The 27,579-nt window shown below is 51.0% G+C and overlaps 2 protein-coding genes across 7 annotated transcripts; both read right to left on the bottom strand.

The window, feature by feature from the left end:
• Positions 1-773: 773 nt before the first annotated feature.
• Positions 774-22,293, bottom strand: MASP2 (MBL associated serine protease 2). 5 transcript variants are annotated; one of them, XM_082414095.1, is made up of 11 exons: positions 16,986-22,293; positions 16,671-16,902; positions 16,373-16,550; positions 15,499-15,630; positions 12,857-13,053; positions 12,636-12,783; positions 8,774-8,892; positions 7,002-7,080; positions 4,496-4,627; positions 3,919-3,993; positions 774-2,727 (listed from the first exon to the last, which is right to left on the bottom strand). In XM_082414095.1, exons 1-11 carry the CDS (start codon positions 16,988-16,990, stop codon positions 1,964-1,966), a joined length of 2,061 nt encoding a protein of 686 aa, XP_082270221.1. In that variant the 5' UTR covers positions 16,991-22,293; the 3' UTR covers positions 774-1,963. The 5 variants fall into 5 exon arrangements, 4 of the variants coding, with proteins under 4 accessions (XP_082270221.1, XP_082270220.1, XP_082270222.1 ...); XM_082414094.1 differs by having other exon boundaries at positions 17,035-22,293; XM_082414096.1 differs by lacking the exon at positions 774-2,727 and having other exon boundaries at positions 3,584-3,993; positions 17,035-22,293.
• A 141-nt stretch (positions 22,294-22,434) lies between these two features.
• On the bottom strand, positions 22,435-26,389 carry SRM (spermidine synthase). Of its 2 annotated transcripts, XM_082414126.1 has the most exons (8): positions 26,106-26,389; positions 25,408-25,528; positions 24,924-25,016; positions 23,989-24,142; positions 23,279-23,362; positions 23,030-23,175; positions 22,825-22,947; positions 22,435-22,723 (listed from the first exon to the last, which is right to left on the bottom strand). In XM_082414126.1, exons 1-8 carry the CDS (start codon positions 26,270-26,272, stop codon positions 22,703-22,705), a joined length of 909 nt encoding a protein of 302 aa, XP_082270252.1. In that variant the 5' UTR covers positions 26,273-26,389; the 3' UTR covers positions 22,435-22,702. The 2 variants fall into 2 exon arrangements, with proteins under 2 accessions (XP_082270252.1, XP_082270253.1); XM_082414127.1 differs by lacking the exon at positions 24,924-25,016 and having other exon boundaries at positions 26,106-26,388.
• Between the last annotated feature and the right edge of the window lie 1,190 nt (positions 26,390-27,579).

Here is a 27,579-nt window from a genome sequence, read left to right as displayed (position 1 = left end):
CTTTTCTAATGGAAGAATGTAAGTTTTTGTGCTGATAATTTACCTAATGCCCTTATCTAATTAGATTATGATAAATAGGTTTGTCATTTTGCAAGTTACATGTTTTAAACTTTTGTAAATGAAGTCGTCCTTTAGACTTATGGTCGCCACATTGTTTTATTCAGTTTCCTCTGTAAAAGGATCTTGCGTTGTTTTAATTTTTTTTTTTTTCTGCATCTAAATTGCATGATTTCCAAACCCTGTACCATCTGAATTTTGCATTTTAGCACTTGCACTATTACTCAGCAGCAGTAACATGGTAACACTTAAAATGGTATTCGGGGACCTCCAAAGACTAAACTGACAAGCCTTCAAGGAGCCCAGGGGTAAGTTATCTTTGTCAATGGCATGGTTTTGATCCCTTATTTACACCTGTGTAAATCTAGTTACCAGTCTTAGAAGGCTTTCAGTGTTGACTAGCCTTCTGTTAACATGTTTATGGTACTACATAGCTATGGGTATTTAATTCTACCCTAAAAAAAAAAAAAAAAAAAATGAAGTTTAGAAGTAAACTATTTGGCAAAAATTTGTTTTTAAAGTCTATTTGGTCATCTAAATGCATTCATTCTAAAAAATTTTTTGAACCAGTTGAATAAAAATTTTTGTTGCCACCACAGTTTAGTGTCTGGAGTCTTACTGGAAAAACACAGTTTCTTTTTTTTTTTTTTTTTAAATGTGACAAAGATGCTGGAAAGTTACCTTTAAAAAGTGAGTCTCAAGAAGTTGCACTTCATATGCACAAGAGAAGTTAGTCAAAACTCACAATGAATTTCTACATACAATGGTAACTGTTTGGCTAGAATGAAAAACTTTGTTAAATATTAAGTATTAAAACTTTTTAGGGAGGAATGGCCAGCTAAATGAGATTTTTAAGGTTAAGTCAGCACTTAAATGCTGTCCTTAGGAAAAAGATGTTGAGTACTTAGTAATTCAGAAGATGTATGTGATAATTAGAATAATTTTTTGTTGTTGAATACTAGGAGAGTAACTCTTAACTGTGTATTTAAGTTCTGTACTTAGCTGTTGTACGATCTGTAATCTATTTTTAAGTGTGCCCAAGTATTCCACGTTCGTGGTAAGAAGGAAAAAAACACTACACGTTGATTTATCAATAATACCGCCACTTATTTTTAATGTTGTATTTCATCTTACGGAAATGCCATATTTGATTCAACTGTCTTCTGAATTTGAAAATAAAATATTTAGGTTATTTCCAAGTGCTAGGAACATCCTTACAGCTAAATTAAAATCTTAGCATTGGAATTACCAGGTCAGAGACTATGCATGCTTTTAAGACTTGTGAAATATATTGCCAAATGGTCCTTCAGAAAATTCGTTGTCTTCAACAGTGTGAAATAGTGCTGTTCCATGTTCTTTTTGTCTGCCAGTTTGAGAAGTGAAAAATTACAGCATTGGTTTTAACATGGAAATCAGTCTATACCTAGGCCAAAGTATTGATATTTCCAATTTATCTACCCAAGAAAAACATGATTCAAAGTAATTCCTGAAACAATACTGCTATAATATGTAACGCTCTCAGAGAACAATAAGAACAAGTACAAAAAACTGGAGAAAAACAGTTAAAGAACATGAACAGGCAATTTCCAGAAATGCAAATGGCCAGTACAAACAGACACTGGACTTTTGTAAGTAAATCCAAATTTAACCAGTGAGTTTCTGTTGGATTGGCAACGATGAATATCACTACAATGGTTTATGTCCCCTTCAGTCAGAGAGTAAGTGGTGGAAAAGTGGCAAGTGGAGAAGTGCCTGAAAGGCACATCTCACCTGTAGTTTGGTTTGGTTTGGTTTTGAGGTGGAACGGCAACTGTCGTGTTAATGTTTCTCAGGTCAGTTTGATGTTGAGGTCTTCTACAGGTATTTTTTAGAACAAGGAATCATGTACTCACTGAAGACACACAAGTTAAAAATTATTAATTATGTTCTTGATCCAGGGAATATAGTTAATGACTTTTGTGTAGACCCCATACTGATCTGCTTCCCCACAATTAATGGAACCCCAGGACACTATTCCTCCCACAAACCATTTCTGTGTCTCATTATGTAGAAACACTAATGCCCCCCCACTATCGCCTTTACAGCTGTCCTTGCCCCCACTTTCTAAACCAGCACAAAGCATGTTGTCAGTTACCCTTCCCCCCGGATAGGACTTCTTTTCATATGCCGCAGTACAGTTTTGATGGTCAACAACTGGTATGTCAACAAACATAAGATTTCTGGCAAGAAAACCCCTTTGGGTTAATCCCCATCCAGATGCAGTTCCAATATCATTGGTTCTCATGAAGGATTCAGCTTCTTTTCTCGGCAAACAAATAGGCATGATGTTGCTATTTAATACAACTTTGTTCTTCAATTTAATCAATGCTATGTCATTATCGTAACCAGCATTATGAGTGTAACGTTCATGTATAAAAATGGCCTCGGCCCAGGCTTGTGTATAATGAGGTGACAGTCTCTTCAGGGCACCCATTCTAATGTCTAAGGAGGAGGCGTCTTCTCTTTGCTCATATACAGCATGAGCAGCTGTTAGGATCCAGTTGTCATATAGAAGTGCACCTGCTGCTGTAGTTTTACCTAATAACAGGGCTTGCCAAGGAAAATCACCAAGCTTTGCATTTTGTCCTCCATATATACGACCTTCTGTGGTACGGGTGGATATTCCACAAACTGGGGGGAAAAAGATGTATAGAGCCTTTATAGAAACCCAATGGTGTTCTTTCTCCAATTATTACCACTTTGGAGTTGTGTATATTTAATGTCAACCAAAAATTGCATCACGTAATTTGGTGGGTGTCCACCTATACAGGCAAGTGAGACTGCTTAAAACACTGTTCAAAGACCTGATAAAACCATTTGGTATTTTTTAGCTCTGCAGAAAATGAGGTGAGTGAAAATTAACTTTTAGAAACTGATTTGTTTTGCTAAAATAATTTGGTCTCACAATTGGGAAAATATTTAATAGGGCAAACAGGAATTGTCTGAGCTGATGTGCGTAGGAAGTGAAAAATAACCTTTTCATTGCTTCTGTTTTCCTACTTGTGAAATGGGGCATTTACCATATAGTTCTGCGAAAGCAGAAACTAAGGTCACTATCATAGGATTTGCAGAATTACTTTCACCTTTGTACATTAAAATGTTTTTAAAAATTAGAATGTTGCAGTTGTAACCAGGAACCTTCAGGTTCAGAAATTATTTTTGGTCTAGTTGGTTCTTCCAAACACTAAACTTTATTATGCGTTGCTAACTAAATATGCTCATTAATGTAGCAAATATGTTGTGACTGAATACTCTTATTAAGGCTTACAAACATTGTGTCAGCTAAGATACAGGTTTTTTAAAAAGACTAAGTCAAATAACACAGGGGTGATGAATATATTACTACCTTTCTGATTTTTTTTTTAATCACTCAACTATATCTTCAGAGCCAATTCTGGTAAAACTTTTTTTTAAGTACTGTTAAAAGGCAAATTGCATTAATGTTTAAAAACTAGATGTCATTGAAAACAATTGCTTAGGGAAATAATGAGGTTATTAGCTTTGGGTTTTAATAGCATTTTTACAGAGAAGAAATCATGTTTATAAATGTATAAATGGTTCAAGATAACTTTAAAAATCATTTAATTTTTTATGCTTGCCTAGTTGTAAGGTCAAAAATAAATGACTGATACAGTCAGCACCAACAACCTCTCCATATGGAAAGGGGGTAATGAGAACGTACTATTTGGAAATAATAAGTTGGTCTGAGAGCCAAGTGCTGAAGTTACATTTCTGCCTGCACAGCTAAAGCACTACTTACTGTCTCCTACCCAGTTCTACTCTCCATCAATTATGAGTCTCCTGTATAAATGTAGCCATTACCAGGCTCACAGACGGGGAGTGATTTTTCTCCTTTGGAGCTCGTCCAGAATCCATCAGCCTCACACACATATTTACCTGCAAATCATTGAAAAAGCAAAAATGTTTAACTGCATGTGAAAAGGTGGTTGTCATTTGCTTGAATACCCCCTTGAAAAATGTAGATTCTTGAGCATCAGTGGGAAATAGAGGTGTCTGAATAACCATTTTACATGATTTCATAAATAGGAGGTCTCTGCATTACCATGTATGCTTGCAAAGTGGAAACCTTTTAGATGTGTAACTTGAATATGTATCAAGATCTTAAGTGCTTAATGATAAGGTTTTGACTTGTTAAATTAAACCATTTGGAATATATTGTGTGTTTGTAGTAGTCATTTACTAGATAAGATCTGTTTTCAGATTCTTGCAAATTGACATTAAAGTCACTTCAGCTATAATATTTTACTTAGCAGGTGGAGGAAGTGCCTTTTCATCTTTTGTCTAGCCTTAGCCAAAAATGTTGGATAAGTTTATTTTCAGATCATGAGGGCTTAGGTTCCAAATATCACCCACCCCTGACTTTGAACAATTTGCTTACCATCATTTGTTCTCATTGTGTAGAACTCATTACAGCGATATTTAACCACAGCTTTGTATATGGTCACCTCAGTACCCGTGATATAGTCCACTTGGCCACTGGGCAGATCATCAGGAGGGCCACAGTCAACAACTAATAAACACGGGAGAGGGAAGTCAGTTTGTACTTTGAATCCTAACATTAAAACGATTTGGAGACTGATAGGTGGTTGTGCTGTGTGTTGTTACAACTTGAAGTCATATTCAAGATGGACATCATTTCATCTCTGAAATTGGAGAGAATCACCTTAGTGTGATTTTACAGCATCACTCTCATCTCTGTTCCTAACTAAATGGCTAGGTTGAAGTGAAGGCCCTGGGCAAGGAGCTGTATGATGCCTTCCCTAAAGGAAGGGAATTTGAAACCACTTGGACTTCCTTAGCACTCACAAAAGAAAACAGCACAGCCTGCACATGCCTGTACAGTCTGGTTTGATGTAAAATGGTACAATTTGGTTAGCCTTAAAAATAGAACAATACAAAGAAGACTGAAGGACTTGTTCTTATGATCCTTTTCCTAAGTTGACCTTTTTAGAAGACCTGGAAGTCATAATACCTTGAGTTTGGGTTAGAATTCACAACTGTTAGGACATTACTAATGTGACATAACTAACCAATTTGTGAGACAAAGTGATACCAGTCTAAAAGTCATAGTTTTGGGGCTTCCCTGGTGGCGCAGTGGTTGAGAATCTGCCTGCCAATGCAGGGGACACGGGTTCGAGCCCTGGTCTGGGAAGATCCCACATGCCACGGAGCGACTAGGCCCGTGAGCCACAATTGCTGAGCCTGCGCGTCTGGAGCCTGTGCTCCGCAACGGGAGAGGCCGCGATAGTGAGAGGCCCGCGCACCGCGATGAAGAGTGGCCCCCACTTGCCGCAACTAGAGAAAGCCCTCGCACAGTAAACGAAAACCCAACACAGCCATAAATAAATAAATAAATAATTCCCACTAAAAAAAAAAAATTGTTTAAAAAAAAAAATTTGTTAAAAGTCATAGTTTTGTACACAGACATCTAAAAATTGATGTATTTCTGTGGATATTAAAAGGTAACATAGTTTTCAGCAACTTAGTAGCAGTGTGTCTGGCTTTGTGTCAAGTGCGTTGTCTACATTGTCTTAATTCTCCACAGATGAGATACCCATAACTACCCAGTGAAAAGTGGCAGAATCCGGGCTCAGACCCGTACCGTAGTCCAGCAGTCCTTCGGTGCCAGCTCTTCACTGGTTTTTAAACTAAAAGGATTGGTAGTAAAGAATTGGTAGTCTTGGGCTTCCCTGGTGGCACAGTGGTTGAGAATCTGCCTGCCAATGCAGCGGACACAGGTTCGAGCCCTGGTCTGGGAGGATCCCACATGCTGCGGAGCAACTGGGCCCGTGAGCCACAACTACTGAGCCTGCACGTCTGGAGCCTGTGCTCCGCAACAAGAGAGGCCACGATAGTGAGAGGCCCGCGCACCGCGATGAAGAGTGGCCCCCGCTCGCCGCAACTGGAGAGAGCCCTTGCACAGAAACGAAGACCCAACACAGCCAAAAATAAAATAATTAATTTAAAAAAAAAAATTGGTAGTCTCGCGGGAATATAAATTTTGAAATAAAAATATTCCCCTAGGAATTTTGTAGAAACCCTTGCACAAAATATGTGAAAGTATAGGTACAGAGGTGTTAACTATGGCAGCGTATGTAATAGTAAAAAAACTGGAAACAATGGAAATCACATGAAATAAAAAGCATAGGTCCTCTGATGGAATACTTTGCAGTCATTAAAAAGAACGAGCAGCTCTGTGAGTGCTTGGATTGTTGCGGAAAGATACCCCAACAATGTTGGGGGAAGAGTACATTGCAGTCAAATTTAGTTCAAAAGTATGTAATAGATACATTAGTATAAATAGTATAGGAAATAAAGAATATGAAGGAATGGACCCCAGTGTCTTACAGGTAGTTTGAGGATTTGGGCAAGAGAGGCTTTCACTGTATATTTTTGTAAATTTATATGTTTTTTCCATTTAACATGTATCTTATAATTTTAAAAATATTAAAGGTACAAGATTCTTAGTTCACAAAATGGTAATGAACACCATCATCCCAGTTTGATGCGTATATGCCCCTACAAACAGTAGCCTGTACATGTTTACTTGTGTGATATATGTAATTGGAGGGCTATGCACCAAAACGAGAGTGATTATACTCTGATACAGTGGGATTATGAGTATTATAATGTTTGTAATTTTCTCTTTCCCATCTTTTATGAGTATTTTATACTTAGAAAAATAATTTTAAATACCATACTTTTCTAAAGCAAATAGTTTTCCTAGTAGCTTGGTCCAGTTTTAACCTCTTAAGAGTGCTCTGAGAAACTGGGGACGAGAAGCAAATTTGGAATTCAAGCTCTGATAAATCATTTTTTTAAAAAGACCAGAAGAAGCAGTAGAAGCAGAAGCAGCTACAGGCGTTGTGGTCACACATACGTACTGCTGCACTGCGGCATCGGTTTGTCCCAAGATCCATCTGTCTGACAGACTGCAACAAATGATTTCAGGGGCCAATAACCCTAAAGAGGAATTGAGAAAATATTAATTTCCTTGTTTATATCATGAAACCGCTCCCCAAAGCTCTGCTCCCACAATAGTTCGAGTGTTTCAAGAGATGCTCCCAAGGGGGTGATGCACCCACGTGACTGGACACGCAGCCCAACTGCCTTGATACATGTGTGTGCTTGTTGGTGATGTCACCTATGTGTGTATCTCATTTCTAAAGATGTTGACCTCTGCAGCAGTTTATATTTTCTGCTTTCCACTTCATCCAAGAATACGTCAGATTTCTCACAAGTTCCTGCTGGTGTTCCACCATTTCTTTATGTAAAGTGCCAAAGGGTGACAGTCAAAAGTTTGGGGAAGGTCAGCCTGATAGACATGGAGTGAATGTGTCTGGATTTTTCTAGCCTGCGGCTATTAACTGGAGGAAAGTTACTTAAAATATCAATATTTCCATAAGCTTCACACGTGTGTTCTCAATCAGTTTCCGCTGCTAATACTTAGCGGGACATTTTTGACTTATTTAAATATTTTTCTAAAATCAGACTTTAAAATGAAAGAAGTTGGCTTTGACTGAAGCTTTATGCTTCAAAGGAGAGCAGGATGACTTCTTTCTTCCTCAAAAACTGAACAGGCCTGAGGTCCAAGTTGCTGTGGAAAGAGCCTGCCCAGAAGTTTACAAGTTGAGCAAAGTGTCTCACTTTTTTGGGGGGTCTGGGGCGGTTATCCCTCCACAGGACTGGTTGCATAGCCAGCTATCTTTTCAGTGCTATTACCTTTTACCACTGGGATTCAGTGACATTTTGAAGAACATAAAGAGGACATGTTAATCTCTTACCTGTGCCCCTAAAGCAACACACTAAGCATTTTTTGAAATTATCCTCCTTCTCCCTTAACAGTGGTCACTGTTTATAACTTTGCAGAATATACTGTTTCCAAGGGCTGTTTAATTTTTTTGTGGGCCCAGGAGTTGTTTCATGTAAAGGTCATTTGACCAGGAGGAGCTTGATTTAATGCAAGGTGATAACACAGAGCACGACAAACACTTCAGCTGCTTTACCAAGAGCTGCTGTAATGTGTGTGAACAGAGAAAAGGTGTTCATTTTAATCACCAGCTTTCCAAAAAAAAAAAAAAAGCTTTTTTAAAAAGCGGAGTTCCAGGCTTCCCTGGTGGCGCAGTGGATGAGAATCTGCCTGCCAGTGCAGGGGACACGGGTTCAAGCCCTGGCCTGGGAGGATCCCACATGCCGTGGAGCAACTGGGCCCGTGGGCCACAGCTACTGAGCCTGTGCTCTAGAGCCCACGAGCCATAACTACTGAGCCCGCGTGCCACAACTACTGGATCCCACTCGCCTGGTGCCCGTGCTCCACAACAAGAGAAGCCACCAAAACAACAAAGAGTAGCCCCCCCCCCGCCGCAACTAGAGAAAGCCCATGCACAGCAACGAAGACCCAACACAGCCAAAAATTCATTAATTAATTTAAAAAAAAAAAACGGAGTTCCTAAGAATAGAAAATTCTTTGTGGCCTCTTCTCTTAGCAAATGTATCATTTCTTTGAATTTTATTGTTTAATCATAGGCAAAGTAAACCACCATGCTGACAACAACTGTTTCCCCATTTTCCTTTCACATATTTGCTGATATAAATATGTATTCGTTCAAAAACCGTCATGCTTGTGGTGCACTTAAACAGCTTTGTATTAACTTACTTGCAGAAGTTCGTAGCCCGACTCGCAAAAGACAAAGAAGTGGTCTTTCAGGATGTATTTGGCCTGCACAGGGGAGATGTGGCCGTTAGGTGGTGCCGTCGGGTCAGGGCAGGGCTGAGCTGCGCAAGAAAACCAGATGTCTGGGGTTTAGCTGGCTCTATAGCAGCAAGTCTGAATTTAGCAATTAGAAGTTCTTGGTTTATAAATGAAACACTTGACGTGTAAAGAGAGCTTGCCACAGTGGGGTAGAGTTCTTAAGATTTAAAACCAAAGGCAAGATTAAGCTCTCGGCTGCTTATCGTACAAATTAGGATTTGTTGCCTGGCCTGGGCTTCAGCCAAAGTGATGAAAAGAAAGCCAGGCACGTGGTAAGGGAGCAAGGTCACGTCACGGCAAAGGGAGCATCTGCTCCACGCCAGGGGCCTCACACACACTGCTGAAAACCGGGGCAGTGTAACTTGGGGGGGAAAGAGCTGGACAGCATGGGTTAAAATCACAGGAAAGCCTCTGTTTCCTCATCTGTAAGCTGAGCGTGGTAAGAACGTTTGCTCAGCTTCTAGGGCTGTTGCAAGGACCAAATGTGAAGCACAGAGGAAATCGCTTTGCTAATAAGTGCTGGGCCACAGGGGGTTGCAGCCAGCGAACCCTCACAGCAGCCCTTGTGGCTCAGAGAGGCACCGGGGCTCAGGGCCAGACTGGCACTCAGGAAGCCTCATACGTCCCTCGTGAGCACGTGCCCACAGGGCTCAGGGCTGGCTTCCACTTTGGCCCCCAAACCCTGGCCTGTTGTCACCCCAAGGCTTCAGCCAGTCCCCCATGGCTGCCCATCCCCCAAGGCCACCCCTCAGCCCACGCAGGTCATTTGCCCAGTGCCCTCCTTCCTCCAGCAGCTGACCCCTGTGTCCTGCAGTGACTCTCGGTCCCAGGCAGGCCCCAGAGTCTCCCCTCTTGGAACCAATCTCCAGGAATGTTCCAGGTAGCCCTGTCGGGGCCCAGGGCTTCCCGAGGCCGCCTCATGCCAGGGCCCTGCTGGCACTTCACACACACCTCCAGGCTCTGTCCCGGCCCCTTCTCACCCACCAGCCTGGCAAACCTGACTCTTCCCTCTGACTCACTCTGAAACCAGTGCTTCAGTTTTAGAAGTTTTATTACTTCGACCCACGGGAAAACAAAAGGCTTTTTAAAAATGAACAAGAGGCAAATGAAATGTTCCCAAAGTGCTGGTCTCTCCTCTCCTGACCCATCTCTCACCCTTTCCCACAGAGCTGGCCCAACGGTTAATATCTTTCCTAATTCAGTCTCCCCATTTTTTAAATTACTCAATACCTCCCCCATGCTCACTCGGTGTCTTCTGCGTTAGCCCACTAATCCCCACCTTTCCAAGGAGATATTGTCCTTCATTGGATACTTGGGACATTAAGTCTCAGAAAAGTTATGTTAAGAGGTTCAATGTCACATGGCCAGGAAACAGGATGCATTACAGCCGGGACGCCAAGCCGGGCAGTCTGACACCCAGCCTGCGCTCTGAGCACGGCTTGGGGCCTTGGGTGTTTTGCTTTGGAGCTTTTCCAGCTCAGTTACTCTGTCCTTCCAAAAACATCCTGAAAGACCTGTTGGCTGAGAGTGGTGAGAGGGACAGACACGTCCAGAGGTCAGTGCCCGGAAGGTGGGGGACTTGGACTCGTGTCTCAGCAGGTGGCACCAAGAACTACCGTCTACGTTTGAGGGTCTGTCAGTCACGAGGAAGAGGTGGTGGAGGAGGGTCCGAGAGGCGGAGTGCAGACTCCTGTCCAAACCCTCCGTGTCAGGCGGGAGCCCCCATCGCTGCCTACCCCGTCACACCCTCCTACAGCTCACCCGAGAAAGGTGGAGCCTCTGGGCTTTTGCACATACACTTCCCTTGCACTTGGAACACCCTTCCACCTTCCTCCAATACCTACTTATCCTTTCAATCCAATCTCGTATGTTTCCTGTCCCGGGCCCCTTTTGTTAGCACCCGGCCCCTGCCTGGGCCAGGTCCCTCCTCTGGGCTCTCACTGTGTCTGGTGCTCGGCTGTGCTTGTCACAGGGCTGTGGTCATGTTGCTGTGACAAGAGTGGACTGACAGCAGAGGTGTTACGTATTCCCCACACAGGGCCCGGTGCCCATCCATAAGATGGATGGATGGATGGAAGGAGGGAAGGATGGACAGATGGATGTGTGTGAGGGGTGGCGGAACATGACTCCAAACTCTGCCTCCTTGGCATAAGGATTATAACTGTCCCGCGATGTCTGCGGGGCATTGGTTCCAGGAGCCCCGTGAATACCAAAATCTGCGGCTGCTCAAGTCCCTTATACAAAATGGCAGAGGGAATTCCCTGGCAGTCCAGTGGTTAGGACTCAGCGCTTTCACTGCCGAGGGCGTGGGTTCAATCCCTGGTCGGAAAACTAACATCATCCCACAAGCTTCTCGGCCAAAAGAAAAAAAAAAAAAAAAAGGCAGAGTGTCAGCCATCTGTATCCATGGGTTCTACATCCATGGATGTGGGGAGCCAACTGTATTTTGAGCTGATTATTTTATGAAACAGCAGACACAGGAGAAATTCTGAAAACAGAGTAGAAATTACCGTTTTCTAAGGGAAATGTACATTTACAGAGGAAATCTCCATTTGTAAGAGTGTCTCCCATTCTGTACCACGAGTAGGATGACTAAATCACTAGAAACTCTTAACAAAGGAAAAGACAGAAAATTTTTTTTTACTAAAGTTAAATTTCAAAAGCAAAAAAAAGTCTTTAATCTGCATAACGAATCTTACTCTTGCTTACCATGCTTTTCCTGGTCACCTCCTCATAATTGGACTCCCCTGTACCCTTTCTCTCTTTTGCCTTTAGCTGAAGATGTTCAAGCCTGAATTCTAAGCCACCTCTGAGACTCATTTTCCCCTGGGTTATCTCCCATGTATGCACGAGATATCCATGTTCATAAACTTGTTTCTTTTTCTCTCGTTAATGTCTCTTGTTCCCAGCCAAGACTTTGGAAGGGCAGAGGGAAAATTATTATTTCCTCCCCTACAGATAGAAGGAGGGATGGTTGGATGGCTGGGTGAATGGAAGAGGGGAGGGTGAGAGGTGGGGAAGGAGAGAAGGACGGCTGTGTGGATGGGTAAATGGGTGGAAGGAGGGATGGTTGGATGGAGGGGTGAGTGAGTGGGTGGATGAATGGGGGGGTGGCACTTCCCATAGGGGACCCCTGCCTCACAGACCACCCCACTCAAACCTGGTCTGTCTTCTGATGGAGTTCAGGACACACTACCTCAAAATATGGCACCTTGGCATGTTGATGATTTTAAGCTGGGCGTTTGAGAAAATGGCAGAAGCAGGAAGGTCACTCTGATTCCCCGCCCCTCGCCCTTCTTCCCTGAAGCAGGTCATAAGACCCTCATGTGACAGGTGTCTTCCCTACAGCCAGAGGGAAGCCTTATCACCAAAGACAAAAGGATGCCAAGAAGAATCCTAACAAACAGGCCTGGCTAAGTTCCCCCACCCCGCTTACCACCCTTACTTCATATTCCTCAGCCTATCACACCCCTCAGCAAACCTAGCACGAAAGTACACAGGTCCAGCTGCCTCTCTTGAGTCTTTATTTCCTTACAAAGGCTCCCGTGCCACATAAAATTTACATGAAATAAACATGTATGCTTTTTTTTTTTCCTGTTAACCTGTCAGGTTGCTTTTCAGACCCAGCCAGGGACACTAAGAGGGTTAAGGAAAACTTCTCCCTCCCCTGACTTCCCAGGCCCGGCCAGGACGGGTTCCATCCTATGTGGCTCCTTGACGCTTCTGGAAGAGCTCCCTGCCGAATCGGAGCCCCACCTGCCCTCACCTGTGCTGTTGTAGTGGATCTTCCAGCCCGTGTGGTCCCCCGACTGATCGGTGGCAAAGGTGATGGTCACTGTGTTGCTCTTGGTTTCAATCCTGTGGGGCAACGTCTTCCCACAAAATGGGCCATATTCCTCCTCGTCTGTTTGAATCTGAAAGTGGAGAGGCCCCTGTCACCTCAGCACCTGCCGGGCCAGGGGGAGGCAGCGGCCAGGGGAACCAGACCTTCAGGGAGTCGTAGGGGCACTGGGTCTCAGGGTGCGAGTCCACGTCAAAGGACTCCACGAAGTCCAGGGTGACACGGAACCCCTCCTCCAGGCGGATGCTGTAGGTGCAGCTGGAGAGCTTGGGGGACGGCTGAGGGTATCCAGGGCTGCTGAGCACCCCAGACCGGGCGGTGAAGACCTGGCCTGAGCACAGGGCTGGGGAGAGGGGAGGGGACAGGCGGGGTGAGCCAGGCGCAGGCGGCGGGGCTCAGGCCGCCCGTCCACCGTCACACGCCAGCCCCAGAAGCATCTCCCGAGACTGAACGCCCCACCCGGTGGCTGAAGGGACAATTTAGGGAGGGGTCTCTCTGGCTTCCAGGATTTAGCTGAAACAAGTGACACTTGGAGGTACATTCTCCAGGGGCCCCACTCACACCCCCAGGGAGGATGGAGGCCCTAAGCTGAGGCTCCTGGTGCGGGGAACCCTGGGCCAGAGTCACAGTTCCAGGGGCGCGGGGAGTGAGCCATGTCAGGGTCTGCCCGGGGGAAAGGGGCACCAGGAGAAGTGAAGGGGACTTTCCTGTTCCCAGGAATTGGGCGTGGGGAGTCTCCCCTGGGCCCCCTCCAGGAACACTCAGGAAGGCCTCCCCTTGCCCACCTTCCCTGGGTCTAGGCTCTGCCCTGGGGGGCAATTGAGGGCAGTGCAAGTCCACACTGATCATAAGTGAGTCCGGTACCCACTTTCCCCATTGAAACAGCTGATTCTGCCTTTGCAGAGGGAATGTCTGTTGGCATCACTCGTAGGAGGGTTCTACCCTCCATCCCCCAGGTGGCAGAGGTGGGGACACAGGCATTCCAGGAAGTGAGGAGTCCCAGCACTGCCTTTCTTCTTCCACGTGGCTGCTCCCCATGGGACAGAGGGAGTCACCCCCGGATGTGGGGGACGAGACTGCCCATCAGTGAATCGATACCTCCTTGGGCCTCTCTGCTCGGGGTCAGACTCCCCCAGCCCAGCACACCCAGGGCCTGAGGTAGGTACCCTCTGAACAGGAGGTGGACCCCAGGATGCTCTGAGCTCAGTCCTCGGACTCCTGGTGGGGGCGTAGCCAGAGCTCGGTTCCCCTGTGTGAGCCCCCTGCCCCTCTCTGGGCCTCGGTGCCCCATCACCAAAATGAGGGTGAGGACAGAGCAAGCCCCTCTGGCAAAGGAGCCTGTGGCCCCATAGTGGCGGCTCCCACCAACTAGGGCCCATCGGGCTGAGATGAGGGTGGGAAGGAAGGGGGGCCAGAGTGCACACTGCTGCCCTCCCCTCACCCTTCCCCCCCAGAGACACGCAGCAGGTGGAGGTGGAGCCGAGTTTATTGTTAGGTCCGTGGGCGGGGTCAATGGGGGCTGCAGGCTGCAGCGGTCTTGCCCGACCCAGACCGCAGCTGGAGGGCAGGCTAGAGGCTCTGCTCTGGAAGAGAGAACGGAGACGGGGAGAGACACGGGGGAGGGGCACTGAGCAGGCGGAGCAGGCTCAGCGCCGAGGGCTGGGGCTGCTCGCTCCCGGGGCGCCAGCTGGCCTTCTGTCCAGGCCCCTGGCAGGGGCGCAGAGGGGAGTCCGGGCCGTGGAGGCCAAAGGGGTTGGCCTGCTGGGGGCTGAACCGGCAGCTTTGAGCTGAAGTTTCATGGAGGGAAGCTTGTGTGAGGCAGGCCTAGGTCCCCCACTCCTTCATCCTGGAGCCCCCCAGGGAGGATGAGTCCTGATTGGTCAGGTACACAGTGAGGGCCTAACACATGCTCAACAAGTGAATGAGCTGAAGAGGAGTGAGAGTGAGCCAAGGACAGGGTGGAGGCAGGCGAGGAGTTGGGGAACGTGGACGGATGAGTGCTTAGGTGGGTGGATGGACGGGTGGGTGGGTGGGTGGACAGGTAGGTGGATGGATGGATGGATGGATGGATGGATCGATGGATGGATGGATGGGTGAGTGGATGGGTGGGTGGATGGATGGATGGGTGGGTGGATGGATGGGTGGGTGGGTGGGTGGGTGGATGGATGGATGGATGGATGGTTGGGTGGATGGATGGGTGGGTGGGTGGGTGGGTGGGTGGGTGGACGGATGGATGGATGGATGGGTGGGTGAATGGATGGGTGGATGGATGGGTGGATGGATGGATGGATGGATGGATGGTTGGGTGGATGGATGGGTGGATGGATGGGTGGGTGGGTGGGTGGACGGATGGATGGATGGATGGGTGGGTGAATGGATGGGTGGATGGATGGGTGGATGGATGGATGGATGGATGGATGGTTGGGTGGATGGATGGACGGGTGGATGGGTGGGTGGGTGGATGGGTGGGTAGGTAGAATGGGTGGGGGGGTGGATGGATGGGTGGGTAGTGGGTGGGTGGGTGGGAGGATGGTTGGGTGGGTGCATGGTTGGGTGGGTGGATGGGTGGGAGGGTGGGTGGGTGGGTGGATGTATGGGTAGATGGATGCATGGTGAGAGGGGACAGAAGATCTGAAAAGGAGCCGTCACCCAGAAGTGTCTAGTGGGCCAAGGCCAGTGGGCCCTTCAGTGGCCTGGGCAGAGCAGCTATGGTCTTGAGAAGCCAGCTGTGTCTTGGGGCAGGGTGTGGGCGGGCTGGGCACAGGGTCCCCCTCCAGCTGCAGCTCACCTGAGCAAGTGTGCTTGTTCCTGTGGAGAACGTAGCCCATACGGCAGGAGCAGTAGAAGCCACCCAGGTGATTGTGGCAGTGGTGCTCGCAGGGGGGGGCCTCTCCTGGGGGCACCTGGCACTCGTCGATGTCTGGGGGAGGGGCCGGCAGGCGGTCAGCAGGGAAGGAGATGGGACATCGCTGAGGTCTAGGCTCGGGTTTAGGGGCCGTCCAGTATCACGGCCTGACCTGAGAGGAACCTCCTCTTGTCTGCAGGTGTCTCATGCCCAGCGGGGCACTAGAGGCCCAGGGTCACTGCGACCTCCCTGCAACACTTGGAGGGAGACCTAAATACCATCTTTTTTAAACCAATGACCGTTTAATGGTCCTGCTCATGGTGGCTAGGCTAGTGAAAGGAGCGGCCAGCACGGGAACCCAGTGGGTGGGCCTCTATACAGGTTTCACCAAGTTCTTGCAGCAGTCTCTGGATGAGCACAGAGAGGTTGAGCCACTTGCCTGGGGCCAACAGCAAGTCCCTGCAGGAGCCAGAATCTGAAATCAAGTGTCAGACTCGAAGCCCACAGGCAGATGCAGCGCTCAGGCCAGTGGGGGGGTGGGCATCACTTTCCATCTGTGAACGGGCTCACTGGGTCCCTGCCTCACGGGGGCCCATAAGGGTGTCCTGGCTCAGCACCTGGCACAGAATGGGGCTCAGCCTAGAGCAGAGGTCCTGGCTATTGCTGATATTTGCACTGTGATGATGATGTCAGACCAGGTGGGGACTCTCCTGCTGGTTTGGCAGGAGTCCAGCCTCAGGGAGCGGGGGCAGAAGGGAGGGCTGGTCTGGCCCAAGACAGAGTCCCCCCCCCACCAACCGGCCTTCTCGCAGCTCACCCTCTGCTGAATAGAAGGCCTCGAAGCCCGCGAACGGCTTCTCGTTGGAGTAGTCGGAGCGGAAGGTGACGTCGAGGCTGGAGCCCGGCGAGTAGAAGGTGTCGTTGCCGGGCGCCCGCTCCGTGTCCGTGCTCTCCGACCCGCACAGCGTGGCCAGCACCGTGGTCCCGGCGCTCAGCTGTGGGGTTGCGGGTCACGGGGGGAGGGCGAGACCCTGGGCCCGCGGGCCTCCCGCCCTCCCTCCGAGGCCAGACCCCGCTCCCCGGCGTCCCCGTCCCCCAGCCCGCCCTGCCGGCACCTTGACGAAGTCGTACTCGCAGAGGTAGGAGGGCTCCAGGTGGAAGTGAGTGAAGTAGAGGCGCAGGCGGTAGCCGGGGGGCGCTGTCAGGGCCCAGCGCTGCTTCTGGTTGTTGGCATACTTGCCTGGGAAGCCAGGAGATGCCAGGCGCCCGAACACGGGCTTAGGCCACTGCGGGCCCGAGGACGTGGTGGCTGCCGAGCCCCACAGCAGGCCCAGGATGACCAGCAGCCTGAGGGCAGCGCAGGGGAGGGGCGGTGAGGCCCGATCTCACCCCTCACCCCTGCTGGGGAGACCCTGGGGGCTTCCACCCACCTCATGGTGCGCTCGGCTGGGCCCGGTCTGGAGCCCCAGGGCGCCTCACCTTTGATCTGTTTGTCCAACGGCCGGCCCTGCCCCCAACCGCCCTGCCCCTGGCATTCTGGGAACAGACCCCATGACTCCTGCCCGCCCAGACTTCCGGGCAGGGAGGACAGGGTGCTCCAGGAGCCAGGGGCTGAACCTGGATGACAGCCAGCGCCGGGAGCAAGTCCCTCACCCCGAACCTCCGCGGTGCCCCCGCCGTGCGTGACTTCCGAGGTCGCCCAGGGTCTCTGTGACAATGACCTCGGCAGTGACGGCTTCTAGGTGGAGATGGGGGAGGCACACACACACACCTACCTTTGCCTCCTGAAATGCTACGGTAAGAGAGAAGAGAAAAGCCTTGAAAACACAAGCCCACGACGATGGGGAATGTGGGAGAGGAGGCAGCATCAACATTTAGGAAGCTGGGGAAACAGATGGGCAGGTGGAAACAGCTCTCCAGGAAGCAACTCTAAGTTGGCAGTGGAATCAGGAATTGGTGGCACCAGGTCCTTCTGGACGCACGTAAGAATCTTGCCAATCCCTATTTCCCATCCCCCGACCTCAGCAGAAACGTGGAGACTTATTGTTGGAGGGAGTATATGGAGATTCCCAGGCCCAGTTGAGCATGGGAGGGGCAGACAGAAAACAGGGCCACTAAGCAGACAGACCAGCCTTCCTCTGACTCAACTCCTAGAACCTGGCAGCCACCAGGCTTCTCTCTATTTCCTGGGAAGTGTGACAAGTTCAGGAGGAAAGACCTAAAGACACTGACTTCAAGGTTCTACAAGCAAATGGCTCAGCCGCCTCACCCACAGTGAAAGTCAGCTGACAAGCCCCCATCATGCGCTCAGAGCTTCCAATTAGCTTTTTAGTCCCCAGTCTTACACATGAGCAGAACATTCAAGGGTTACTGAGGAAAACCTCACACATGAGGGAGAAAGACCAAAAACATCAACCAACCAACAACAACAACAAAACAGTAAGAAGCAGTGAGAAGAAAATGTCCAAAACTAAAATGAAGCAATAATTAATATCTTCAAAGCAAAAAGAGAGGCCAGAACAAGAAGCAAGAACAGTATGCTATTTAACAAGAGCACTCAGAGAACAAAAAACAGTTTGGGGAAATAAAAATATGACAGAAACAAAAAACTCAATAAGATGTTTGGAAGATAAGATTGAAGAAATCTTCCAGAAAAAGAGTCAAAAGAAATGAAAAAGCGGTAAAGTCCTATACAGTATGTCAAAGACTAAATAACAGGAATTCCAGAAAAAGACAACAAAGAAAACAGAGGAAAGGAAATTATAAACAAAATAATGCAAGGAAATTTCCCAGAACTGAAAAGAATGTGAGTTTACCGATTGAAAATGTCCTCCAAGTGCCCAGAACAACAGATGAAAATAGAACTTTACACCTGATATTTGCAAAACACCAGAGAGAAAAATTATGTTCTACAAACTTTGAGAGACAGAGAGAGAGGGGAGGAGAGCGAAAACAGAGCAGATCACATACAAAGGATCATGAAAAGAATGATTTTGGAGCTATCGAAATAACACTGGAAACTAGAAGCCAGCGTCCAGTGAGTCCCACATTGGGGTATTCACGCCCTCATGTGTGCTCCTCTCCCACACTGAGTAGGGCTTATGGATAGGGCATGACTGAAATGATGGTGTGTTATGTGTGGCTAGGAATACAAGACATCGCAGTGTCCACCTGGCTCTCTCTCTGATCACTCGCTCTGGGGGAAGCCAGCCGCCATGTGTGAGGACACTCTGGAGAGGGCCACATGGGGAGGAACTGAGGCCTCCTAACATCTGTCAGCGTAATCTGCTAGTCATGTGACTGAGTCATCTTGGCAGCTGACCCTCCAGCCCTAGCGACAGCTTTACTGCAACTTCATGAATGACTCTAAACCGAACCAACCAGCTAAGTCACTCCCAAATTCCTGACCCACAGAAAAGACACGTTTATTGTTATTGTTTCAATCTGCTACATTTTGGGCTAATTTTAAACACAGGAATAGATGATAACAATGGAAAACAGCAAATCTCAAAATGTTGAAGGAAGATAATTTCCAACATATTTCTATACTCAACCAAATTCTGTACCCATCAATTAAGCATGAAGATGGAATCAAGAGTTTCATGCATGTCAGGTTATTTAAAACTTTCATCCCTTGTCCCCTTTCTCAGAAGGCTCCTCTAGGATATGCTTCACCAAAACGAGGGAGTAAACCAAGAAACAGGAAGATATGGGGTCCAAGAGACAAGAGTGCCGACAGAGAATCCCATTTGGGGTAGTCAGGAGGCTTGGAACAGATTCTTCAGGAAGATGAAAATGATAGGACACCAGTAGAGTCCAAAGATCCTCCAAAAAAATTTTTTTTCCAGTAATTATTTTTCCTAAATCAAAGTGTTATATACATTATGGTACAACTCATAATAAAGAAATGCATGGTATGTATATTAGTTTCTTATTACTGAACATTCCATTAAATATAATCATGAATTATAATTACAATGAGGCTAGGTAAAATAGAATCTTAGAATCTCACAATAAATCTCACAATCTCACAATAAAAAAAAACCACAACTGATTAGCATATTGACCAGAACCTCAGAAAGTGTTTTGAATCCAAACATCTTAAGAGCTTTAGCGATTTGGTAAAAGTTTGGGGCTAAATTAGTGATAAATTTATTGAAAATTAAGCGAATGAAAAAACCCTCCAGGAAAAACAGGAAGCTGTGCCAGAGATAAAAAGTTATCGTTTTCTCTGAGTCTCAGCTGAGAACGGCATTTGCATAAGTTGTAATGGTGCAAACACTGATTGCGGAGCCAACCAAGATTATCGTTTAATGCTTGAGAGTGTGGTGGGGCAGGGAAGCAAAGAGCTAAATCCTCACGTTCCCCAGTGGAAAATCAACAATTATGACTGAAACTGACAAATCGAGAAGTAGTAATACAAGCACGTTGTTTAGAGGCATGACCAAAATGATCAGCCGACAGAGGTAAACGTGGCTGCCTCCGGGAAGAAAAGCAGGTACAGCAGGGCCTCTATTTTTCTCCTAACAACCCGCTTGGGAACTACTTGTATCCTTAAACCGGGGGCGGGGCAGGGGGGAAGCAGGGCTGATTTTTTAAAAAATTTAATTAATTTTTTTATACAGCAGGTTCTTATTAGTTATCCATTTCATACATATTAGTGTATATATGTCAATCTCAATCTCCCAACTCATCCCCCCCCCAGCCACTTTCCCCCCTTGGTGTACATACGTTTGTTCTCTATATCTGTGGGCAGGGCTGGTTTTAATACCTGAATTTCAGAACTCTAGATAAGACTGATTTTATTCTCCGTGCCACAGACTGGGCCTGTTCACGGCCCTCTTCCAGATTTCGGGAACTTTGGAGGACTCAGGTCACATCCCCACCGAACACCTGCTTTTGCTTCTGCTTCTGTGGGTCAGTCTGTGTCCAGATCACATCCGCCCAGCTGTGGGGTTCAGTGCTTGTCCTCAACGCCCACCCTTTCCAGGTGGGGACATGCACGCAGACTTCGCTAAAAGTTGGGGAAGTAGAGGGACTGACATGCAGACACCTTCTAGTCGAGGTCAGGCATTCTTGCAGCTACTTCTGCAACCTGGGCCCTCTCTTCTTCCTCTGCCCTGAGAAGAAATCCTGATTTCCACCAGCTCAGTGAGAACGACGTGACATGTGCTCCTTAATGAAGCCTTGTAACAGGTGAGGACCACTGCTCTCATTTTACAGACAGGGTGACCGAGTCACGAGTTGTGAGTAGCTCAAGTCACAGAGTTAGTGTGACCCAGGTCCAGCACCCCCAGCGCTGGAAGCACCCGCCTTCCCTGCCCACCTTCATTCCATGGGCCATCCTCACGATGGGCCTTCCTGGAGCTTGGTCAGTAAGGTGAGCCATGGGGAGGAGGGCCACTGAGAGTGGAGGTCCAGGCAGCTGCCCCTGCTGGGAGCTCCAGGGCGCTCCGGCTGGGCTGCAGAGGCCCACTGAGCGGAGTGGCTCCTGGGAGGCCAGCTGCCTGATGAGGCCTCGGGCGTGGCACCTCATCTTGTGTGGAGTTAACAGTATCTTCCTTCCTGCCTTCCTTGTCAAGGTTAAAGGAATTAAAGCAGGTGACAGGACAGTGCTCCACAGCTGGCCATCGCCAGTCCTCCTTTGCCTGGTACTTTCTTGCAGCCCAGCCAAGTCCTGACTCCGCCGGGCCTCCGCGGGAGGGGGAAGACCGGGGGGTGGAACGGGGAGGTTAGCTTGGGATCAGACCTGCTGACCAGGGATGAACCCCAAAGATGCTCAGTCTAGGGGCTTTGTGAGGGTGGAGCACGGGAAGCCCAGAGAGGGCGGGTGACTGGCCTGAGGCCACTCGAGGAGTTGGTGGCACAGCTGGACCCCTGTTCCCACCCCTATTACGACTTCCGTCTTAGCCCCTGCCGAGTGGGGACTCCAAGGTGGGTGCCCAGGGTAGAAGCGGGGTTGGGAGTATCCTTGAACCACCACCAGGGTTCCCACACCCACGCTGGCCCCCAGCCCGCCGGCCCCAGTCTCCCAGGTTAACACATTCCCTGACCACGTCCCTGCCGAGGGCAGGTGTGGGGCAGGGGAGGTGACGCCGGCTTTTGCAAGGAGCAGGGGCCAATCCCCCGAGTTAGGAGGGGGCTGGAGGCCCCCTCCCCCAGCCTGCATCCTGTCGTGGTGGCTCCTGTCCCACCACCAGACCCTCAGTCCCGGCAGTCAGCAGGGCCGAGGTGCCTGCCGGTTCAGCACCTTGGAGAGGGGACAGTCACGTGCCCACAGAGTCCTTGTGTAGCCGCCCATACCTGCTTTCTCAACCTCTCAACACTTGGGGGAAGCTTCTAGGAACTTACCAGAGGGCAGGCTCATGACGGGGGCAGGCAGGAACCCAGGTCTGTAATCTGAGCCGAGTCAAGGCACCTGACGTGCAGGCCCAAGGAACTGGACCCCATCCATGCCTCTGGTGTCTGGCCTCTGGGGTCACGTCCACACCCACCCCAGGACGGGACCTGGCCCAAAGTCTTCTGAGGACCCTGCCGGGCAGCCCCAAGAGAAAGCAAAGCCCTTGATTTTGACAACCCCCAGCCTGGGCCCCACGGGCCTATCACCACCAGCCTTGTGCGGGGCTTGGTGAAGGAATGGCTAAAGCTTCTTAGGACACACTTGGGTCCAGTTTGATGACCGCTGCATCCCTGGGCACCACGGGGCTCAAGGGGCCAGTCCACGGTGACACAAGGAGGCAGGCCTGCCTACTCCCGTGGCAGACAACTGAAGGCCAGACAGCGGGGCCAGCTCAGGGTCTGGCACACAGCGGAAGCCGTTAATGGCTGCTGCAGCCCCTGCCTGGGCCCATTTGAAGTCCAGGGACACACAATTCAGCATTTTGTTATAAATACACGTGTTTGGTGAGTGAGGGGCGACAGAAGGCGGGTGGTTGCCGTACACAGCTGGTATAGGCTCGGAGGCTGAGCTCCACACACAGGAAGACAGACAGTCCGCCCAGCAGGGCCGGCCGGGCAGCGTTCTGGGGCCTGTGACACTCGGTTGGTGGGCGAGCCAGCGGGGGTCTTGTCCAGGGCTGGCGGGGCCCAGGCGCCCCGGAGGCTCCCTGGCCGAGGTCCTGGGCAGCGTGGGCAGCGGCACGTGGGCTCAGCGCACATCATTCAGAGCCTGGTGGGACACGATGCCTAGTCAGGAGGGTGCTGGATTGTGAGGGGACCAAAGGGGCCCTTCAGGGAGCCCTGGGTCTCCCTGCCCCGCAGGTAGCTCACCTTCCGGGCAAACTCGGGCAGGACGAAGGCTGCCTGGTGCACGTCGGAGTTGTAGTATTTCAGCTGCATCTCTTCCACCTGCTTCTGCGTCAGCTGTTGCACGGGCTCCCGGAAGTTGGTGCTCTGGGGACAAGGGGGGGTCTCAGGGGAGCGCTCTCCGTGCCCACCTGCCCCGCTCCCGCCCCCAGGACAGCCCACAGCTCACTGGGTTTTTGCTGCACAGCATGAAGCCGATCTGGCCACTGGGGTAGGTGGGGATGGTGCAGTAGGCGTAGTCCACCACGGGGAAGAGCGACTTGCAGAAGTGCCGCATCTCCTTGATGAGGTCCAGGTGCAGCCACTGGCACTCGCCTGGGGGCCGGTCAGGCAGCATCAGCACCCGGCAGGCGGCGCTCTCTGCCCACCCCCGCGCTCCCACCCCAGCCAGCCCCTTCCCGCGGGGTGGCCCGCTCACCCTGGCAGCAGAGGATGCCGTCCTCTTTGAGGGCGGTCTTCATGAGCTGGTAGTAGGACTCCTTGAACAGACTCTCAGCAGGGCCTGAGGGGAGTAGGGGATAAGGGACCAGGAACGCTCCGGCTGAGACTGCCTGAGCCTGGCTCTGGAGGCGGCAAGGGCTGCTGTCACCTGACCACACAGACCCTCACAGCTGCCCAGGGGCAGAGCTGAGAACTGAAGCCAGGTCTGTGGAGTTCAGAAACCAACTACGAAGAGGGTGCTTTTGAGAGGGGCAGGGATCCAGTACCCCAGTACGAGGGGGCTCCACATTTTACTCCCATTCCTGGGGGGATGCTCACAGGCACTGCATCAGGGGGATCTCCACCCTGAGCCTTGGCTTAAGGCTAGATACCCCGCACACCCTGATGCTGGCCTGTCGAGAGCAGAGAGGAGGCTGAAGAGGAAACTGAGGCCTCAGCGGCCCAAGCCCAGAGCCCCACTCTCTTCCAGGTCCTCAACCAACTTGTGAACTTTGTGCAGTAGCCCAGTCCCCCTATTCTGCTGAGCCATGTTTGAGTGGGGAGGTGACAACTTAGAAGGGAAAAGAGCTGCACTAATTCTGGGGGCCCCCTGTGTCCTCTACTCCGCAACTCAGACTTGGGACACAGAGGGGGAGGCTGGCCTTCCCTCTGGTGGCTGCAAGAGGCCCCAGGCCATCCGTTGCTTACCCATGGGGTCTGAGGAGTCAGTGATGATGACGTCGAAGGCGTCCTGGTTCTGTTTCATGAACTCAAAACCGTCACCCACGTGTAGGGTCAGCTTTGAGCTAGAGTAGCCAATGGCCATGCCCGGCAGGAACTTCTTAGAGACTTGAATGACATCCTGGGGAGGAGACAGGAGGGAACAGGTTGGGCCACGGGGGTTGGGGGCCCTGGAGCCAGACAGAGTTGAGTGGGATCCCCTCTCAGAGCCCGGTCACCTTGGACAAGCCACTCCCTTTGTGGAACCCCAGTTTCCACATCTGTAAAACAGAGAGCAGTCTGGTGCCTCCCCTTAACTTCTCAGAGGGCTAGCTCCCGCCTGCAGCTCGGTCCACACCTCCACCACCCCTGTTCCCTCTCCCCAGACCCAACCACTGAAGCTGAGTGGCTTTCTTGCTATTTCAGAGGTTAGAATTCCAGCCTCCACCGGGAGAGCCTTTCCCTGTCTCCACGTGGCCAGCTGCTTCTCATTCAGACCTCAGCATCAACCCACACCCTGGGGACCTTCCTCACTACTATGCCTTATCTCACACTCCTTTATCAGATAACCCTTTGATATCGCCTCCTAACTAGAATATCAGCTCCAAGGAGGCAGGGACTGAACCCGGAACCCGAGATGCTCACGGAAGCACACTGCTGTAAAGGGCAGGTGCACAGGTGGTTCGAGTCCCCTGGGACTTCTATGCAGCTTCAGCTCTTAGTCTTACTAAGAACTAGCATCAGTGGCACACCTACTCTGTGCCAGGTGCTTTACTATCTGGTTTTCCTACTGAATCCTCCAACGTGTTCTTGAGACCAAGAAACAAGGCCTAGAAAGGTTAAGCCACTTGCCCAAGGGTAAACAGCCAATTCAGGGAGAACTGGGACTTGAATCCAAACCCCGCCCGGCTCTGCGCACTCACCTCGTCAATCTCGCACTGGACCACCGACTCCACGGAGGAATGCTTGACCACCTCCCGCAGGACACCCCCATCCCCGCCCCCGATGATCAGCACCTGCCAGGGGAAGAGTCAGCCAGGAGCGGGGCCCTGGGCACCAGCCCCACCAAACAGGCTCCAGCAGGACTCAGTGGCTGGCCTCCCTGCCCCCCAAACTGCGCTGAGCAGACAGAACCACCTGGAACAATTTCTCCGCTCCCCTGTTCCACAAGCCTCATTACTTCACTTCCTACTCTTGGAAAAGCTCTCCTGCCCTAGGAACCTGGCACGATGTGTCCCCCTTTCCTGGAAACTCCCTCCAGGGCTGCTCCTTCTCAAGCTCCAGGCCTCAGCCAGGCTGTCAGCCCCCAATCCTTGTAAAATGGGTGGCTCCCCCCATTAGCCCCCAGCACTGCTCTGTGGGACCTATCACTGGCCTCAGGGCTGGATGTGGGTGGGATGGGAGTACCTTGCGTGGGTTGGGGTGGCTGTAGAGAGGCAGGTTGGCGATCATCTCCTGGTAGGAGAACTCGTCCCTCTCTGTGCACTGGATGACACCGTCCAACACCAGCACGTTACCGTAGCTCTTACTGCGGGTGGGAGTGACAGTCAGGAATCTGGGTTCCCCGGGAAAGGGGCAACGTGCCCCGACTCGCCCTGGGTGAGAAGAATCTCCCCCAACCTGCAGAGGGGCTCCAGGGGTGAGTCCTAAGGGGTGACACGTGGCGAGGATCGGCGGGCAGGCCCGCTAGGTGGAGGCTGGACTCGGGGTCCCGGCTCTGACGTGTCCGGGACTGACACGTGGAGCTCGGCGCGTCGGGTCGGCGCAGACTCCGGCTCCCTCCCCGCCGAAGAGGACCGCCCGCAACGCCGGCCCCCCAGCCCAGCGAGACGGGATGCAGGGTGGGGAGGGGACGGAGGGACGAGACGGGCCTAGTTACGAGAACTTCTGACAGTTTTGCAGGGACAGGAGCGGGCAGAGACGGCCGGGGGCATCCGGAGGTAAAGGGCACAAGACCGGGGTCCGGCAGGAAGAGGGGCGGGCTGGGCCGAGATCGGGGCAGGAGTCCCGGCGGGCTGCGTGGGGTTGGGCAGCTGGCAGCCGGCGGTCTGGGCTGAGAGCCGTCGCCGGGGCTCCGGGGCGCGGGGCCGGGCGGGCGGGGGTACCTGCGAAAGACGAGGATATCCTGGTACCGCGAGCGTCGATGGTGTAGCAGCTGCTCCACCTGCAGAGACAGGGCCTGGCCGGGCCACAGGCTGCACGTCTCGCGGAACCAGCCCTCGTGGATGGCAGCGGGGCCGGAGGCGGAGGGGCCGTCAAGGCCGGGCTCCATGGCGGCGGGCGGGCGGGCGGCGCGGGGCGCGGGCCCGGGACTGCAGGCCGCGCGGAGCCGCAGCACAACGGGACCAACTCCTCCCCGCCGCCCGCGCCGCAACCTAACCCTGCCGGCGGGGCGGGGCCTGTTGCCATGGGCGGGCCCCAAGCCCTCCAGTGGCGGCGCGAGCGCTCGGCGGCCCGGCGGTCCCGCCCCACCGGCGCTCCGAGCGCGCTCATTGGCTGCCTCGCTGGAGCGCGGCGCCCGGTGGCTGCGGCCGGCTGTCAGTCGGCGGCAGCAGGGTAGTGCGGCCTGCTTCCCGGGGCCACGTGGGGCCGGGGTTGGGGAGGCACCGACGGGCGCGGAGAGGGAGCGAGGGGTACCCGACTGCGGAGGGGAAACCTGAGCTGACATCTCGGGCTCGGCGCGGAGTGTCCGAGCGCCGGGACGTGCGGACCGCCGGCTTGAACCCTCGGGCTGGAGACTCCGGAGTGGGCGGCTACATTGTCCGGCGAAGAGTTACGTTGTTGGCGCTGGAGCGACAGAGTAGAATGTATCTCTCACCGCGTTCCCGAATTTGACTCCCTGTTGGACTTCAACAGTGTGTGTGGTTTGTCGGGGGCATAACGAGGGTTTTATTTACTTGAGAAGGACCATCACAGCCCCACGACTTAAGCTCGATTTAGCCATTTCCCCTTAGATTCTCTGATCCATGAGCGTATGGCTGCTGAATGAGAAAGCGTTCTTAACGAGTTTCTAAATTTACCAGCAGTGTCCCGAAAGAGGCCAACACATGCATACTCAGCACCAAAAAAGACTGGCCCACAGTTTTTTGTTTTTTGGGGTTTTTTTTTGTGCCAAACTAGGCCTCGCCCCTTGAAGGGTGGGTGGGAGGGGAATGTGCTTTCTGTTTTTATGAAAATGTCAAGGAACTTCTCTGAATCACATTAAGCATGCTAATTACCAAATATTTAATGCTAATTGCTCTACATGCCTCGTTCTTCTCATGCCGGGGAAGGGAGATGAAATTGGTATAAGCTACTGGTGACATTATGACAGGGATGTTTTTTGAGTGATGTTTTGCAGCCTCTGCTTGGAGGTGGGAAGCCTGTGTCCTTAACCCCAGGTGAAAAACACACTGGTGTTTATCAGTTAGTGCAAGCCTCAAGCCTTACAGCAATGAGCCTTGGTTGGGTTAAACTCCTTTTAAAGGGGAAGTGAGCCAAGGCAGTAAAAGAATTGCTAGGAGGTGGCTCCCACGGAACTGTTACCCGACCCAGGGTCAGGATCACACAGCAGATGAGATCATCCACCAATACATCAGC

This window comes from Balaenoptera physalus (assembly GCF_965194825.1).
Source record: "Balaenoptera physalus genome assembly, chromosome: 1".
NCBI classification, from domain to species: domain Eukaryota; kingdom Metazoa; phylum Chordata; class Mammalia; order Artiodactyla; family Balaenopteridae; genus Balaenoptera; species Balaenoptera physalus.
The sequence above is the reverse complement of the archived record's forward strand: the minus strand, read 5'-3'. Positions and strand labels throughout refer to the sequence as shown.

Bases quoted from the DNA above. Each gene is read 5' to 3' on its own strand.
- MASP2 (XM_082414094.1), bottom strand. From the start codon at position 17,108: ATGGGGTCTGTTCCCAGAATGCCAGGGGCAGGGCGGTTGGGGGCAGGG. The intron at 15,631-16,372 runs GTGAGCTGCGAG...CCCCTCCCCCAG, and splicing joins GGCCTTCTATTCAGCAGAGG to ACATCGACGAGTGCCAGGTG. The intron at 4,628-7,001 runs GTACGTATGTGT...CGTGTTTATTAG, and splicing joins ACCGATGCCGCAGTGCAGCA to TTGTTGACTGTGGCCCTCCT.
- SRM (XM_082414126.1), bottom strand. From the start codon at position 26,272: ATGGAGCCCGGCCTTGACGGCCCCTCCGCCTCCGGCCCCGCTGCCATC. The intron at 25,529-26,105 runs GTACCCCCGCCC...TCCCACCCGCAG, and splicing joins GATATCCTCGTCTTTCGCAG to TAAGAGCTACGGTAACGTGC. The intron at 23,363-23,988 runs GTAAGCAACGGA...TACTCCCCTCAG, and splicing joins TGACTCCTCAGACCCCATGG to GCCCTGCTGAGAGTCTGTTC.